This window comes from Sceloporus occidentalis, unplaced genomic scaffold (genome assembly GCF_023333645.1).
Source record: "Sceloporus occidentalis isolate IW3139 unplaced genomic scaffold, rSceOcc1.0.p SCAF_3, whole genome shotgun sequence".
NCBI lineage: Eukaryota > Metazoa > Chordata > Lepidosauria > Squamata > Phrynosomatidae > Sceloporus > Sceloporus occidentalis.
In genome coordinates, this window is record NW_028316983.1 from 79,857,887 (window position 1) to 79,874,681 (window position 16,795).

General features: G+C 39.7%; 1 protein-coding gene across 8 annotated transcripts in view; it reads right to left on the bottom strand.

Moving 5' to 3' along the window:
• The window catches only part of SLC26A8 (solute carrier family 26 member 8), a 44,740-nt gene that overhangs the window by 5,460 nt on the left and 22,485 nt on the right, over positions 1 to 16,795 (bottom strand). For 7 of the 8 annotated variants that reach the window (XM_089515152.1, XM_089515153.1, XM_089515150.1 and 4 more), the window contains 10 exons: positions 14,686 to 14,799; positions 13,611 to 13,688; positions 11,207 to 11,302; positions 9,051 to 9,157; positions 7,637 to 7,706; positions 6,805 to 6,897; positions 6,572 to 6,706; positions 3,923 to 4,270; positions 929 to 983; positions 628 to 818 (listed from right to left, as the gene is read on the bottom strand). In XM_089515152.1, coding sequence (XP_089371278.1) covers positions 628 to 818; positions 929 to 983; positions 3,923 to 4,270; positions 6,572 to 6,706; positions 6,805 to 6,897; positions 7,637 to 7,706; positions 9,051 to 9,157; positions 11,207 to 11,302; positions 13,611 to 13,688; positions 14,686 to 14,799 — 1,287 coding nt within the window. The remainder of the gene's footprint in view (positions 1 to 627; positions 819 to 928; positions 984 to 3,922; positions 4,271 to 6,571; positions 6,707 to 6,804; positions 6,898 to 7,636; positions 7,707 to 9,050; positions 9,158 to 11,206; positions 11,303 to 13,610; positions 13,689 to 14,685; positions 14,800 to 16,795) is intronic. The other variant, XM_089515151.1, reaches the window with a different exon arrangement.

Genomic DNA, 16,795 nt, shown 5'->3' on the forward strand with positions numbered 1-16,795 from the left:
AGGAAGAGTCCATAACACAAGGGATATACCAAAGCCACCATATCAGGGAGGGCCCTAATTATTGCCCTAATATTATAATTATCTAACAGTTTTAATCAATTTTAAGGAGAGAGGGCTTATTATCCGATCAGTTGGCAAGGCAGGAAATTGCCTCCGGGGGCTGGAAGCAACAGTTGTACTTCCTTGGAGTTTTGAAGCTCCTGCCTGATTTGGTTGACACAAAAGGATAAACTTATATGTTGTGGCAGTGGTATGTGTTCCCTCCCAGCACTGTCCCCATGTTCCCCCACATGTGTTCCCATCCCGTGCCATCCCCGTGCTCCCCGTGAATGCTCCAAACCCCTGCACTGTCCCTGTGCTCCCCCCCTTTCTGTGTTCTCACTCCCACGCACCCCACCCTTTGCCCCCTCCCATCCTTTTCCTTATCGGGGTGGCATGGGGGAAGGGAGCACATGCAACTCCCTGGAATCCCCACTCCAGAAGCCCCAGCCCCCCACACCAAGTGACACCCAGTGCAGGGACACCATTGCTTTGTGGAGTGTTCCTTAGCCTTATAGAGAATGACTTTTCCAGATTTACAACTGTCAGATTAGTGAATTAATTATAGATTTTTATGAACTAGTATACCTTTTGGTCATCTAAATGCACATCAGCTAAGATTTCATCAGGGGCTATACTTGCTTCCACTGGCACTGTCTCTTGCAAAAGATCTGGCTCCACAGCATAAAGTACTGCATCGTGTAGACTTGGAAAGAATCGTGCTTTAGTGACACAATGGTCAAAAAAATCCATCTTTTCAAAGGTTCTTATTACAGTGGCTGTCGGAATAAAAATGCAGAAAGGATTATATGTGTCACCAGCTTTGAACCGATATTATTCATATGAATTATATCCAAAATTGCTAGAGAAATAAAATTACAGTACGTACGATGACATGCGGCTACCAGGATTGTGATGCCAATATTCTGAAATGCATGACAGAGCTGCAAAAAGAAGCCAGTATATTAACATTGATAGTACTATATTTATACCTTTTATACATAGACTGATACGGCATTATATGATAGGATTTCAAGAGTTTAATTGGCTTGCTTTTAGTATGAAGACCAGAATTAGATCTATTTCAATGTGATTTTAGGCCTGGTTGTAGCCTAAAGTATTGGTTATGACCCATAAAGCCCTAGAAGGCTTAGGTCCAGGCTATCTGACTCACCATATCTCCCCATATGAGCCTGCCCAGGCCCTGAGATCCTCAGAGAGGCTCTTCTCTCAGTCTTATCACCTTCATGGGCATGGCTGGTGGGGACACAAGGTGGTCATCCCATACCGTCCCATTTTTGGTGGCTGCCCCTAGGCTCTGGAACTCCCTTTCCAGGGAGAGCAGAATGGCTCCCTCCTTGCTATCCTTCAGTTAGCAGGCAAAGACCTTTTTATTCCAACAGTTATTCAAGAACAGTTTTTAAAAGAACAGGCTTTTGAGGGTGTTGCATTGTTTTAAGTTGAGCTGTTTTTAATTGTTGTTAAAGTGTATGTTTTATATTGTTGTAGTATTGTGAATAATTTAATTCTGCTCTAGTATTGACCTTTTGTATGGTTTTAGCTGTTTTGTACTTGTTTTAAATTGTAAGTTGCCTTGAGTCCCAATCTGGGGGGAAAGAACAGATACAAATAAAGAGAGAAGGAAGAGGAGGCAGCAGCAACAGCAGGAGCTGCCACTTTTTTTTTTACTAGTTATTAATTCAGAAGCTTGTGGAAAATCACATATCATCCACTGCTAGATATATTGTTGAACTTCCTTTTGTACCCCACTCCTGACTCATCTAAGAAGCTGGTGAAATCTGCTTTACATTCTTTAAGCCTATGATTAGAGGATAAATTATACTTTCTTCTTTCATAAATGTAGATATGGGATGACCAAAAAAATGCATCTTCTGAACCTAATACACTCATCCCTCCACATTTGCGGCTTTGATTTTTGCAGATTTGATTATTCATGGATTTTATTAATAAATAAGGAATAGCTAGGTCCTCCAGCGCAACTCTACCTTCAACTTTAACCAAATGTTGCTCTGAAGGACTTAGAGATTCCTAGAGAGAACACTTCTCTAGGCATTTGTAGCTCCTCCAGCACAATTCTAGGGTCTGGTAGATGTTGACCACAGAGTTGCAATGGAGGACCTAGAGATTCCTAGAGAGGTGTTCTCTCAGGTAAAAACATAGTGTTTTTGTTATTTGTGGTTTTTCCACATTCACGGGGGTCCTGTGACTCTAAACACAGCAAATGTGGAGGGATGAGTGTACAACTTTCTATAAATTGTTTCTCCTGGTAACTATATTTTAAGAGACAAATTTTGTTGATGTGATACACAAAAGCTCCTTATTTATCTTTTAGTGCAGTGATTCTCAAACATTTCCCCTCTGGGCTCCCCTTTATATCTACATGTGCATGTCGCCGTGTGTGTGTGTTTCTCAATCAAGATAGTACCGTATATGGGAATTTGTGTTTGGAAAGAGAAAAGGGAAAGGATAGGGCTTTAATGGTGGTCTTTCCAAAGACAGAAACTCTACTAGCTGTGGGATTTTGCTTTTGGAAGAGCAAAGAGTTAACTTTGCTCCTTCCAAAGGCAAAAATGAGGGATTTTGCCTTTGAAGAGAGCAAAAGGGAGGAAGGGGGGGAGGCAGTGAACTTTACTTCACCCCTCTGAAACTGCTGTCACACACAAGTTCCAGTCTCCTCTCCCCACCTGATACTCACTTTCTTCTCTTCTCTCAGAAGATTATCGCACCGGGGTTAAAACGTTCCCCGGTGCATTCTAACGTACCTGCGCGGGGCATGCACGGAGTGTGACGGGAATGCGATGGGGCCCAGAACGCAAGTTTACTGCACACAGGAACACCGCTTTTGCCACCGGGGGTTCCCATTGAGTTCCAGGGGTGCTTTGAAACAGTTCCCAGAAATGGCATCCCCTGGAACTCAATGGGAACGCGATGGGAATGCCCAGTAGCAAAGGCGGTGTTCCAGTGTGCAGTAAACTTGTGTTCTGGGCCCCATCACGTTCCTGTCACGCTCCGTGCGCGTCCCCATTAGAACGCACTGGGGAACGTTTTAATCCCGGTGCAATAATCTTCTCACTCTCTGCCATGCAATCTGAAGGGGGTGCTGGAAAAACATTCCAAACACCTCCCTTCTCTGAAGGGTCAGCTAATCCATCTCAGGTAGGCACCTCTCTTGAGAAACTGTCATTCCCCCCCAGAGAGTGTGCCCTACTGTTTGAGAACCTAGGTTACCGTTACAGTGCATGCTGTTAATCAACTAGGTGACCACCACACCCACACAAATCTAACAGGTTCCAACTTAAGATATAAGATGATTATAAGAATTGTTTGGTACTTTTTAAAAAAATGTATGTGGAATACATAGTTAAATGTGTTTCATACCACACTGATGGTCATATCTCCATCCTAAGGACTCCTGGGACTGGTACTTTGGAGAAGTACTTAGTACATTTAAACCATATCAAATATTAGGTTATCTATACCAATTACCTTTAAAATGAGTTACTAAATATAAAGTGGGCTCAGAACCTAAATGTGGATGGATTTTGGTGCAGGATGAAATTCCATGTCAATTATGTATCTATTGAATAACTGCAAAAAACAATTACTCCATTTTTAAATTGTCATAGTAGATGGGAAACATGCTGTTGGGGAAAAAGTTTCTTCAGCTATTAATTTATGCCATGGTACTTGATAATTTTCACACTAAAATTTTTCATTTCCCACAGTAATACTGTATTTAAATAGGGTCTATGCACTAGACTTTAAAAATTATATACTATGAGAGTTGGTATAAATAAATGCTGTAGAAGAATTACATTAGTAATAATAAATCAACGGAGTGACAATAATTCAGGTGACTTACCTCCCGTAGTAAGCAAGATGCTTGTAAATCAACAAAGTGCACCATGCTGAAGTCCAAAATAATTGTGTGTATCACATATACTGCAGAATCTGAATCAGGTGGGTACAATTGAGTTGTGGATCTTGTTAAAGGAGGTTCAGAGCAAGACCATAATCTGCTAAAATTTTCTTTCTTCTTTACATAATCATGACCTGCTGCCCTATCTCTGGCAGCTGCAGACTCCACATAGTCAGTATCAGAAGGATATCTATTAGCATTTCTTGTCCAACGTACCAAGGCCAAAGAAGAAGAAGAGAATGATTCATTAGCTGGAAGAACTCGCCTTAGAAGTTTCTCGGTATAAGGAACCTAGAATGTGAGAGAGTTGAGATTCTGGAACAGGGTATGATGGTACTGCAATTCATTTATGAATTTTCCTTATTTTTATTTAAATATCTTTAACATGGCTAGTGTGATTTATTGGTTAAGGCGTTGAACTAGCATTTGGAAGATCCAAGTTGCAGAGGGAGAGAAGAGGCAGGCACAGGCCTTGGAGGTAGAGAAAAGGTAGGCACAGCTCCACCACGCCTAGCCCCAGAGGCAGGTGAAAGCCTCTCCCTCCATCTTAGCTGCCACCAATCTGGCATCAGAGAGAGATGAGAAAATGCAGGCACAATTCCACCATGACTAGGTGCAGGGACAGAGGAAAAGCCCTCCCTCCATTCCATCTGCCAATGCCCTGGCCTTGGAGGGAGAGAATAACCACCAGTATCTGCTGGACTTGATCCCCTTTGCCATTGCCTTACCCTTCTCCTTTTGTCTTTTTTAAGACTGTAAGGCTCAGGGCAGGGAACTGTCCAATGAACAATTTGTAAGCCACTCAGAGAGCCTTTGTGGCAGAAGAGTGGGGTATAAATACTCTAAATGAAATAAAAAAGAAAAAAAATGCATTGGGTGACCTTTAGCCAGTCAGTGTCTCTCAACCTAACAGGCTTTTGTGAGGGTAAAGTGTGAGGGGGAATCCATATATCCTGCCTAGAACTCATTACAGGAAAGTTGGGATATAAATGAAAATAAGACATAGTACATAATAAAAATATGAATCTTTAAAAAAAAATGCATCCAGCATGGCATAGAGGTTTGACTGTTGGACTGTGACTCTAGAGACCAGAGTTCATTTCCCAGCTCAGCCATGAAACCCACTGGGTGACTTTGGGCTAGTCACATGCTCTCAGCCTCAGGGAAAGATAATGACAAACCTCCTCTGAACAAATCATACCAAGAAAACCCCATGAAAGGGTTACCTAAGGGTTGCCATAATAAGAAACAACTTGAAGGCACACAACAACAACAACAAACAATTGTACACCCAGAATCTCGACACATCTAAAATTTCTACTATTCTCCACTTAAGATTTTTGACAGAATTTGGGACAGAATACACCCACTGAGTTCAGTGGGTCTTCTCAATATACAAACCATAAGATTAGACTATAAATGACCTACATAAGGGAGTGTTACCTGCAAACATGTTAATTTTAAACTGTATTAGTAACATAACTGAAAGAAAGTTTAATGTCAAACATTCTTGTTTTGATGGATAAAGAACAATGGACTGGAAAGCAGATTATAAGTATGTACCTATGTCTGCATCTGCATTGCAGAAATAATGTATTTTGATACCACTTTAACTGCCACATCTCAGTGCTATAGAATTCTGTGATTCATAGTTTTGTGAGATATTTAGACTTTTCTGTCAGAGAGCTCTGGTGCCATTACAAACTACAAATCCCAAGGAATCCATAGCACTGAGCCATGGCAGTTAAAGTGGTGTCAAACTACATTATTTCTGCAGCGCAGATGCAACCTATGCCAGGTTTATTGTTGGATGACTATCAATAATAATTCTCATTCAGTGCTGGACTAAAAATGGCTTTTTTATCCTGATACATGTGCTTGAGAATGAGTGGACTTCCTCCTATACCGTCTTTCCATACCAACAAAGGCACTTTTAGACTCCAAAAGAAAAAGCAACAACAATAGCTTTAACTGTTGGAAGCCAAAAAGCCATTAAAAGAAAGAGATCAAGGGAATGAAGGCAAAAAAACACAAGAAGAAACATTATTTATCAGTCTGTTGTTGTCCTCTGAATATAACCTATAGGACCATTACTGCACATAATATACCACCACAGGGTAGATATTGATATCATTATCTTCGACGAGACTGCTCTATCCTCTTCTCTATTCTGTGTACACAATTCGTGTGCCACAGAAGATCTTTCTTGTACAGATGAACCAAGAGCTTTTGCCCTTGGTACATAAGTGCAATCACCCCACAGCAAGGGAAAAGTAATCCTCTTGCATTAGGGGTTATGAGCTCATTTATACTTTGAGCAATATAAATGGTATAGCAGCCAGCTTTGCTGTCTTGTCTCTTCCAATTATATATTCCTAAGGAGTATCATGTTTAATTCGTGTATACGAATAGTCTGAAGGTTGTTATTTTTATCAGATTCTATGCATATATGCATACCCAGTAGCTGTAGTTTTCAGCTCTGTGGAATATAAAAACACTTGCCCCAGTGACTTCTGATGGGGAACACTGAAATAATGTGATGAAACAAACATACAAACAAACAAACAGAACCACACAAAAGAAATCTCTGACCCTGGGTAATGGTTCAGGGGGGTCACAAACACAGACACAGTTTAAATCCTTTTTCTGTCCTTTAACGTTAGACATACTGACTGAGATCAAAGCTCTCATCTCATTTTCATCCAGGGGCACTGCCTTCATATTCATCTGAAACAGAAACAGAGATAGCTTATCAGAGACAGCAATTTTTTTGAAGTCAGGGGTTTGGAATTTCTGGCCATTGTCATTAGAAAAGCACTGCTTACCTTTTGTAAAATGTAGGCTTTGAAATGTTTCATATTTGCCGATGAAATGGAGGCACAGCACTGGAATATTTTTAACCCTTGAATCTCTACAGCCTAAAAAGCAAAGCAAAATGTTGCAAGAACTGCAAAAAAAATGTTGCACAGAGTCCAAGAATATACTATTCCATTCCTACATCTTGTAATTTTCTGTCTCCTTGGCTGCTACCACACTGCAGAAATAATGCAGTTTGACATTGCTTTAACTTCCATGGCTCAATGCTATGGAATTCTGGGATTTATAGTTTTGTGGGGCATCAGAGCAATCCAACAGGGAAGGCTAAATATCTCACAAAGCTACAAATCCCAGAATTCCACCGAGTCATGGCAGTTAAAGTGGTGTCAAACTGCTTTGTTTCTACAGTGTGGCAGTAGCCCCTGTGTGAGTCAGTCAGCATGTTTAGTATTTATTGAGCTTTCCTCCCTTGACCTCTCTGATTCTTTCTGTACTTCTGCAAACCAAATACAAGTAGCATCACAAACTGTTTGCCACAGATCTAGCTTCATTGTTCATGTCAGGATAACAAGGCAATAGCAAGCTGTACACACTGTAATTGTTGACTCTGTTCTGACACAAGGAGCATCATGTCACATATTTTTCAGAACTGCTGTTGGGATGCCAGCAACTGTGCTTTTTCAAATATAGCTCTTCACTTCCAGTCACAACTGTGGTAATTATTTTCAGTGCTTGATCAGAATACCAATGTTGGAATCAATTAAATTTGATGTATCACTTACAGGTATGCCAGTGATGGCGGTTGGTTATAGCAAGTAATATTTACCTCCCCACTCTTACCTCACTGTAGTCAGAAAAACTACGATAAATATTGGTGTTTGGAATCTGGCCTAGTGTCAGCATCTTCATTCTGAAACAAAATACATGTTAGATTGCCCTTCTTAATGTGTGGAGCCTACTGCTCTAAATGCTATACTTTCCCCTCTTCCCCACGTGGGAATATGCTTGTAGTGAAATAATCATTTATTTATACCAAAAGAAAGAAAATATGGTGGATAGGCAACTACATAAATGGGATTGTGGCTTTAAAATAGTGGAATGTTTATACAGTTGGCCCTTCCTATACACGGATTTTTTATACATGGATTAAAGTATACATGGTTTGAAAATGTTAAAAAAAGTATAAATTTCAAATATCAAACCTTGATTTTCCATTTTTTATAAGGGACACCATTTTGCTATGTCATTATATTTAATGGGACTTGAGCATCCACAGATTTTGTTATACACGGGGGATCTTGGAACCAAACTTCAGGTCCATTGTACAAATTAGATGCATCTATGAAACTCACATACTCTCAGCCTCAAGGGAAGGCAATGGCAAACCACCTCTCAGCAAATCTTGCCAAGAAAACTCCATGATAAGTTTGCCTTAGGGTTGCCATAAGTTGGAAATGAAATGAAGGCACACAGTAACAACAACAACAACAATTCTTCACAGTTTCTTATTTCTTCATGAGAAATAGATATGACCAAAAGAAAAAAGAAAGAAAAGAAAAAGAGGGGGAGATATTAAAAGGCTGGTCTTATTTCTTACTCCACTATGGAAGAAAACATTTGGTCAAATATTGTGGGCAGAGTGTAGTGTAAACCCCCCCCCCTCCCAATACATTAAGATGCTTGATGTGAAGCTACAACCTGGTTAATGAAGCCTGGGATTCAGAGGATATATAGTGTGCCTGCCCGCATCATGTGCAGATTTGAGCATATGCTCAAACCTGCATAGAGCCGTGCAGGAGCGTGCGAGGTGCAAGGGGCGGCACGTCCCACTGGAATGAATGGGGTGTGCGCCAAAGGCATGTGCACACCACTGCGCCACCATGCCACTGCATGTATGAGCCCCATTCATTCCAATGGGGCTTGAGCATGTGTGGAATTTGGCTTACGTGGGGGGGTCTGGAATGGATCCCCCGCATAAGCTGAGGGCGCACTGTAATATTTCTATTTTATTTCTATTTTTACAACATTCCACTGATGTTTACCCAACCAATATCAACAGATAAAGAATCTAACAAACTAGGCACTACATGTATTCCTTTTAGCTGCCATATTTACCCATCATATTATAGGAAGGTCCCCTCCACATAAAAGCAATCTTTCTGGACACTTTTCCAATATACTCTGCATATGTTTCTTTTCTCCACATACATCTATCTGCAGCTAAATAATACTACACTATAATAGGAGACAGTACCTGTGTGACCTGACACTTATTATGAAAAAGGCAAATCCCATAGCAATTCCCAAGCCTATATCCAGACCAAGGCAGAGTACAGATAGAAATGTCACAATCCAAATTCCCTTTAAGAAAAGATGAAATAGGAATGGTATTAGCTATTTAAGTATTATAATAAGGCATAAGTATAATATTAAGGCACCATACTGGCAATTTTAGAAAACTAAACAATACAGGTGTGACAGGGCCTCCATTTTCCACTGAGAAAGCAGATGCTCAAGAATTTTTAAAAATCCATCACGTCTTAGTTTAAGATGGGGTCCTTAACTCTGCTTGATGATATTTCTGTGCAGCACTTGGAAAAGTTAATATTTGGGCCAGGCTCCTAAAATCCCCACCAACATGGTAAGTATTGCTGGAGTTGTAATCAAAACAGTATTCAAAGCTTTATTTTTTTGGTGTCATGTGGCCATGTTCTAGAAGAGTTTGTTCCTGACTTTTCACCAGTAACTGTGGCTGGCATCTTCACAGAATGCTGACTTGAAAGTGAGTGTGGGTATGACCCTGGGTTGGGAGGAGTGATTTCCATGTTAATCTATGTATTGTTCTGTTGTTGAATGGCAAGCCCTCAAGGTGGGAGGATATGCAAAGAGGATTACTGTCTGTTTAATCCTAGGTGTTTTTCATTTGCATTTGCTGCCTCTTGATTTTAGTGTTTTTCAGGACTGGTAGCCAAATCTTGCTAACTTTAAGGGTTTCCTCTTTCCTGTTGAACTTGTCCAGGTGCTTGTGGAATTCAGTGGCTTTCCTGTGCATTCTGACCTGACAGTTGTTGGCATGGTCCAGAATTTCAGTGCTTTCAAGCAGCATTTTATGCCCAGGATGGTTTGTAATATGTTCTGCTACTGCTGATTTTTCTGGCTGACCCAGTCTGCAGTGTCTCTCATGTTCCTTGATTCGTGTTTGAACACTGCGTTTGGTGGTCCCTATGTAGATTTGTCTGCAGCTGCATGGTATGCGGTAAACCCTCTCACAGCTGCAGGAGTTTACAGCATACCATGCAGCTGCAGACAAGGAACAAACTCTTCTAGAACATGGCCACATAACCTGAAAAACCCACAAAGAACTATGGATGCCAGTCATGAAAACTTTCGATTTTACTTTCCAAGCTCTGTTTCTGAGTGGTGTTGTTTGTAATAGTTCAGTTGAGAGATGATGGACCTGGCTGATAAAGCATATTTCAGTATAGCTGAAACAAGGATATATGTCCATATATCTTTACCCCTTGAATTCCCTCACTTGCTTTTGTGCTCATTTTTCAGTTTTCCGACCTTCTTAAAATCAGTTTTCTATGACATTTGAACTGTGAGACTATGGTTTAAGCACTTATTCCAAACCAGGATATGATTTCCAAGAATTGATGCTGGACTCATATCTTGATTGGAAGGAAACCTTTACCTTTCCCAGGATCCTAGCTTGGGAGCTGTTCCTTATCCTATTAGTAAAAATATATATCAAGAGTGGGTCTAAAATGACCAGAATACTCCAGGCTCCTCCTGGACTAGTCTGGCCTCAAAGCTCCCCATTACTTTTGTATTCTGTGGGGATGCTGGGCAGCTGTCTACACGCATGTTCTGCTCTGCTGCCTGGTCCTGCCATGGCTGGCATGGATCGCTCCCTCTGAAGTTGAAAATGAGGGGTGCAGTGTTGATCACATGGCTGGGCACATCGTTGTGACCTCAGCGGGAGTGACCAGTGGTGGCAGAACCAGGCAGCATAGTTGGACGATGTGTAAACAGCTGCTTGGTATTGCTGTGGAGCACTTCAGATTTCCCTGGAAAATCTGGAGCAAAAGGTAGGCCTTTTAAAACCATTCTAAGGCAGGATTTGATGTGGAACTGGCTTCATGTTGTAAACTGGCTTCATGTGCATGGTGCTTTGAAGACAGATCATGGCAAGGGTGGGGGGGACTGGTTTAATTGGTCCATGTAAACATGCCCATATAGAAAGGAATTCTAATCATGGTTCTCTCTCATATCATCTAAATGGATCCATTCAGTAAACAGAGTTTAAAGACACATGGAAGTGAATCTCTCCACAACCTGGGTATAACATTAAACTGCCAGCACATTTAATTTCTCTTTCCAACCTTTTGTAGATTGTGTGATACTTACAAAATCATATTTATCTTGTCTCCACAAAAAAGGGATATCCATAAATTTCTCAAGAAATGGGAACATGTTGACCAGTATAATAGCTGCTAAAACAGCCTGTGCAAATTAGGGAAAAAAGATTATTTTGCTTTTACTGAGTAATACTATGCACAAAATACACTGAACAGTACACATACTGTCAGAATAAACACTTGAGATATTTCACTAGGAACAAACAGCTTTTGCTTGGTTAACCAGCTAATGTTATACTAGCATATAAACTGTGCAGTTCTAGAGCAACCCTTTCAAACTGATGCTGTCCAGATTTGATGAAATACAAATATCATTTTGCCCAGATCAGAGCTTGGAAACAACTAATGAAGAATTCATTTGTTGCCACCAAATTATTAAAATTGTCAACAATTTAAAGAATTCTTATTTTAGTAATTAAACACCACCAACATTTTTAAATAACAATAATTAGTGCCTGTTACCTTGTTACTGATAATTTTAGTACTCTGGATTGTGCAACCATAGATTCAGCGATAGAAACAGAAAGTACATTTCTATACTGCTTATCGGTGGACTTAACCACTCCCTAAGCAGTTTACAATGTGTTAGCTAATTGCCCCCAGCAAGCTGGATACTCATTTTAGCAACCTACGGAAGGATGCAAGGCTGAGTAGACACTGGAGCCCCACCCGGGATCGAACTCACAACTTTGTGGCTGTGAATGGCTGCAATACTGGCATTTATCCACTGTGCCACCAGGGCTTAAAAATATTCAAAAATAAATTCCAAAAAGCAAAACTTGATTTTGCCATTGCATCTAAGGGAGGACATTTTACTATGCCATTATATATAATGGAACATGAGTATGCATGGATTTTGATATCCATGTGTGTCCTGGAACCAATCCTCCAGCAGATACCAAGGGCCCACTAACCTATTTTTACAGTTTAGTGATTTAACTGATTCTCATGTTGAACTCTCATGTTGAATTATGAGTAAATAGCCTCAGTGTTTTAATGTCATCTAATGCCAATTGAACTGTTTCTTTAACAGTTTAATATTAATGATGAGGTGCTATCACTAATGCTCCTAAGCTCTGTCCTAGGCAACTTGCAGATGGGGATGATGTAGATGTGGTCCAATGTATTTGTATTGGGCAGTAGTTTGGGGAAGGTTGCACCACAGCATCAACTATTATATTTACTGGTGATGCTTTATTATCAAATGTGATAATCTGCAACTGCAATGGTCCTAAAAATAAAAAATATATATTGATAATAAATACTGGATAAAAAGATCTGCTCCTATTTGGGATAGTAAAGGACCACCTTAGGCTGCCCTGGCATAACCAGCTTCAAGCCACTCTGGGGGTGTGCAGTATCAAAATGCCATGTTCCCAGAGCAGCTTGAAGCTGCCCCCATATGAACAGCTGGGTGTCTTTCAGATATCTTTGGGGTGTGCAGCATCAAAACGCCATGTACCCAAGCCACCTAGAAGCTGGCTTTTCTGGGCCACCTGTTTGGCCCCTTAGTGGCTAGTCCCAATCTGAGTAGATCCACTCAATCGATTGTTGAATAGTGAGTTAACACAGAGTAAATCCTACTAATCTAACAGCTATATTCTTGTTGGGACCAACAATTGGGTTTGGGCCATAAACTGTTGAGAGCCAGCATGGTGTAGTGGTTTGAGCATTGGACTACAACTCTGGATACCAGGATTTGAATCCCCACTCAGCCATGGAAACACACTGGGTGATCTTGGGCTTAGTCTTAGAGGAGGGCAAAGGCGAACCCTCTCTGAACAAATCTTGGCCAGAAAACCTTCATATTACAGATATGAAGTGAGAAACAACTAAAAGGCACACAACAACAATGGAAACTTCACAGCTGGTTTGCTGACATAAATCAACAAAGTTGCCTGCCTTTCTGGATTCTCCTTATGAGTGTATCTATGAGATCTGCCTTATAAACCTCTGTATCTCTGGAGTCACTTTGTGGGATATGACTGTGAGGACTTGCATAAATGAGTTTCTAAACTGGAGCACCATGATGGCGCCATATAATACGATGGCACAATATAAATAGATGATGATAATGATGATGATGATGATGATGATGATGATGATGAACCTCAAAATTACCACTGCCCACTGTATATCTGACCTAGAGAGCTGTTAAAGGAAGTATTTTGTGATACCTATTTTATTCAATAGTCATTTAATGAATACAAGTAGGAAATAAGGGAGGGGGGAGGGATCATGGATCACATATCTTGTAAAATCAACAAATATGCTAATGTTCATGTAATGGAAAACCCAGTGTTTTATAAATAGCCATCTTCTAAATTAACATTACATACATTTGTCCAATTACTTATATCATCTTACTGAGATTCTGCTTCACATTGACTTACATTAGGAAGGAACTGGAAGTAGTATCCCAATTTTAGTACAGCCCCAAGCATTAAGGAGACTCCAATTAGAGCTGCAAGCTAATTAAAAAAAACAACAATACTACTTTAGACATTTGTTCTGGTAACATTCACATTTTGCTGAGTTCATCAGTAGATGTCTATGTTGTGTCAGCCACAACATTCGTCTTTTTCATACTACATTCAAAGCCATAAATTCAAAGGAGATTAGTAAGCTAAAATGCCAGTTTCTATCACATCATTAGCTATGTTAGTAGTTAACCATGTAGAGGGATATCACTTTACATCAGTTGTTTCACACAACAAGTTAATTATGTGGCACTTTCATATCACACTGATGGTCAGTTTCTTTCTGAGCAGAATTCAAGTTGCTGAGATTATCATTAAGACCAGAATGACTTGGAATTAGAATATTTGAACAATTATTTGTCAGTTATGCTCATTTTCAGAGGCTTGCTCTATCTTCAATCACGCAGGGAGAAGAGAAGAATCATTTTGATGGGATTCATTTTTAGTTGTTTTTAATCTTTATCTGTTTTTTATTTGCAAGATTTTACATGGTTGAAAACTGCCTTGTGGAACACTTTTAGGGATAAAGAGTGATCTAAGAATGTTTTTGCAGATATAAATAATTACCTTGAATGAAGTGTTCCTAAATCTCACAGAGATTTTAATCCATTAAATATATACTCTAGTTAAAATGTGATTCAGATAGACTGAACAATAATATTTGGAACCTATTTCAGGTGTGTAGTGTGTTGAGAAAAATTAGTACCAAGTAAATTAACCTAAAGGAAAATTTGAAAGATTCAATTACAGCAGATCCTTTCCATCCACGGAGATTCAGTTCTGCCTTCCCCACATGGATGAAAAAAACTGTGGATGGTTATGCCCAATATTATTCAGTGGGTGGTGATGGGTGCATATCTGCATCAGCGCATCTGTAGCACATGCTGCCATTTAATAATATGGGGTGTGGCGATCCTCGGATAATCAAATCTGTGGTTCACTAGGCCACCAATGTTGCAGACCCTGTATTTTAAATCAACCAACTCACCTGAGTTTTTCCACCTGTTTTCTCCTGAATAACAGTTGTAGAAATAGCACAGCTGACAACAAAGCTCTTAAAAAATGAACTGAAGACATTGCACAAGCCAATTGCCATTAAATCCTGTATGATAAATTAATGAAAATTAATCCCACTCAGATTATTGTGATAAAAATAAATATTGCACTCATTAAGAATTATGCATCTGCAGTACTCAAAGAAAATGCATAGATTATTCTTCAAGGGAAACAACTGAAAGCAAATCTCATAGGACAGTGATGGAGAACCTTTTACAGACCGAGTGCCCAAACTGCAACCTGGACCCCACTTATTTATTGCAAAGTGCCACGTCCCTCTGGCTTTCTAGTAAGAAACCATGGCAAACTCTGTGCTAGGGCAACAGCATGTGTGCCCACAGAGAGGGCCCTGAGTGCCACCTCTGGCATGCGTGCCATAGGTTCGCCATCACTGTCATAGGATATAATATTGATCTGAATCACCTTCTCCAATCCAGCACCTTCAAGATGTTTTGGACTTCAATACCCATTAACTCTAGGCAGTGTGAATTATGGTCTGTATGGGAGGAACATCCCAAAACTTTGTGTAGGGCACCAATTTGGAGAATCATCTTTTGAAGAAACAGTAAGAATTTTGATCATGTATCTGTTATTTGCAATGCAGTGAATTTGTGGCCTTCAGGAAGTATCTGACTTCTAATAGTAGAAGCAATGTTATAATTTCTCCTTTTTTCTTTTCATTTTTTTCTCTGAAGCCCCTCCCCATTACCTCAGTTACCAAATGTGTAATAGACTAGAGAATTATCACTGAAGGAATAAAGGAATAAATCTTGTGGGTCTCTCATTCTTCCTTTTTTGTTATTGTCTTCTACTTCTCTGCATTTATAATTATAGTACTATTCTTTGTTATTGCACACTAGTAATTAAACTGTTGAATTCATATTTCTGGTTTTGTTTCTCTTCTGCTTTTCTTTCCTGTTATTCGTTTTCCTTTTCTTTCATTTTGGCCACTGATAGTGTCTTTCTGCAATCTTCCTTGATTATGTCCTTGGCTTCTGACCATAGTTCTTCTGGTTCCCAGTTGATTACCCTTAATAGTGCAAATCTATTTCTTAAATTGTCTGTACATTCTGTTGAAATATTGTTCAGATCATATTTTGCTATGATAACTGTTTTTGCTTTCTTCTTCAGCTTTACTCTAATCTTTGATATAAGAAGTTCATGATCTGTACCACAGTCCACACCCTATCTCCTTTTGGCCACAAGAATGGAGGTTCTCCGTCTTTTGCTTCCAATTATATAATCTATCTGATTTTTGTATTGATCATCTGGCAGTGTCTCCTCTCTGGTTATATGAAGAAGATGTTTGCAATGAATAGGTTGATGGTCTGGCAAAATTCTATCAATTGGTCTCCTGCTTTGTTCTTGTATCTAGTCCAAATCTTTCTACTGTTTTTGATTCCTCTTGCTGCCTACTTAAGCATTATAGTCGCCTATTATTAGTTTGAAGTGCTGTGTTGGTGTGTTGTCAATTTCTTCCTGGACATCTTCATAGAATCTTTCAATTTCTTCTTCCTTTGCTTCTGTGGTTGATGCATATACTTGGATTATGGCAATATTTATAAGTTTTTCTTTAAATTCTACTGGCATGGTTTGGTCTGACTTTGTTTTTTGTATCCTTTAACTACTTTTGCTATATCTCTCCTTAGCATAGAAAGCTACCCCGTTTCTTTAAATATCTTCATTTCTGAATAGAACACTATGTACTCTATGTAATCATGTATAAGTCTAGAAATTTTAAGACAAAAAAATTGACCAACCCCCCCCCCCAAAAAAAAAAAAAACCTAAAACAAAACACCCTGGGTTGACTTATCCACGGGTCATTGTAAGTACTGTACTTTAACACACACACACACACACGGAGTCACGCCTTTCTTTGAATAGAGTTGTAAAAGGTGAGAGCTTAGTCCATCCTGGGAGCATCAAAAGGAAGCATGGGTCCCCTCTCTCATCCATCCAGCCTTTAGGTTATGCCTGCCAGAATTTTCTAAGTTCTTTTGCATCATTTTCCTTTGCATCATCCTTTGCATCCTTTGTTACA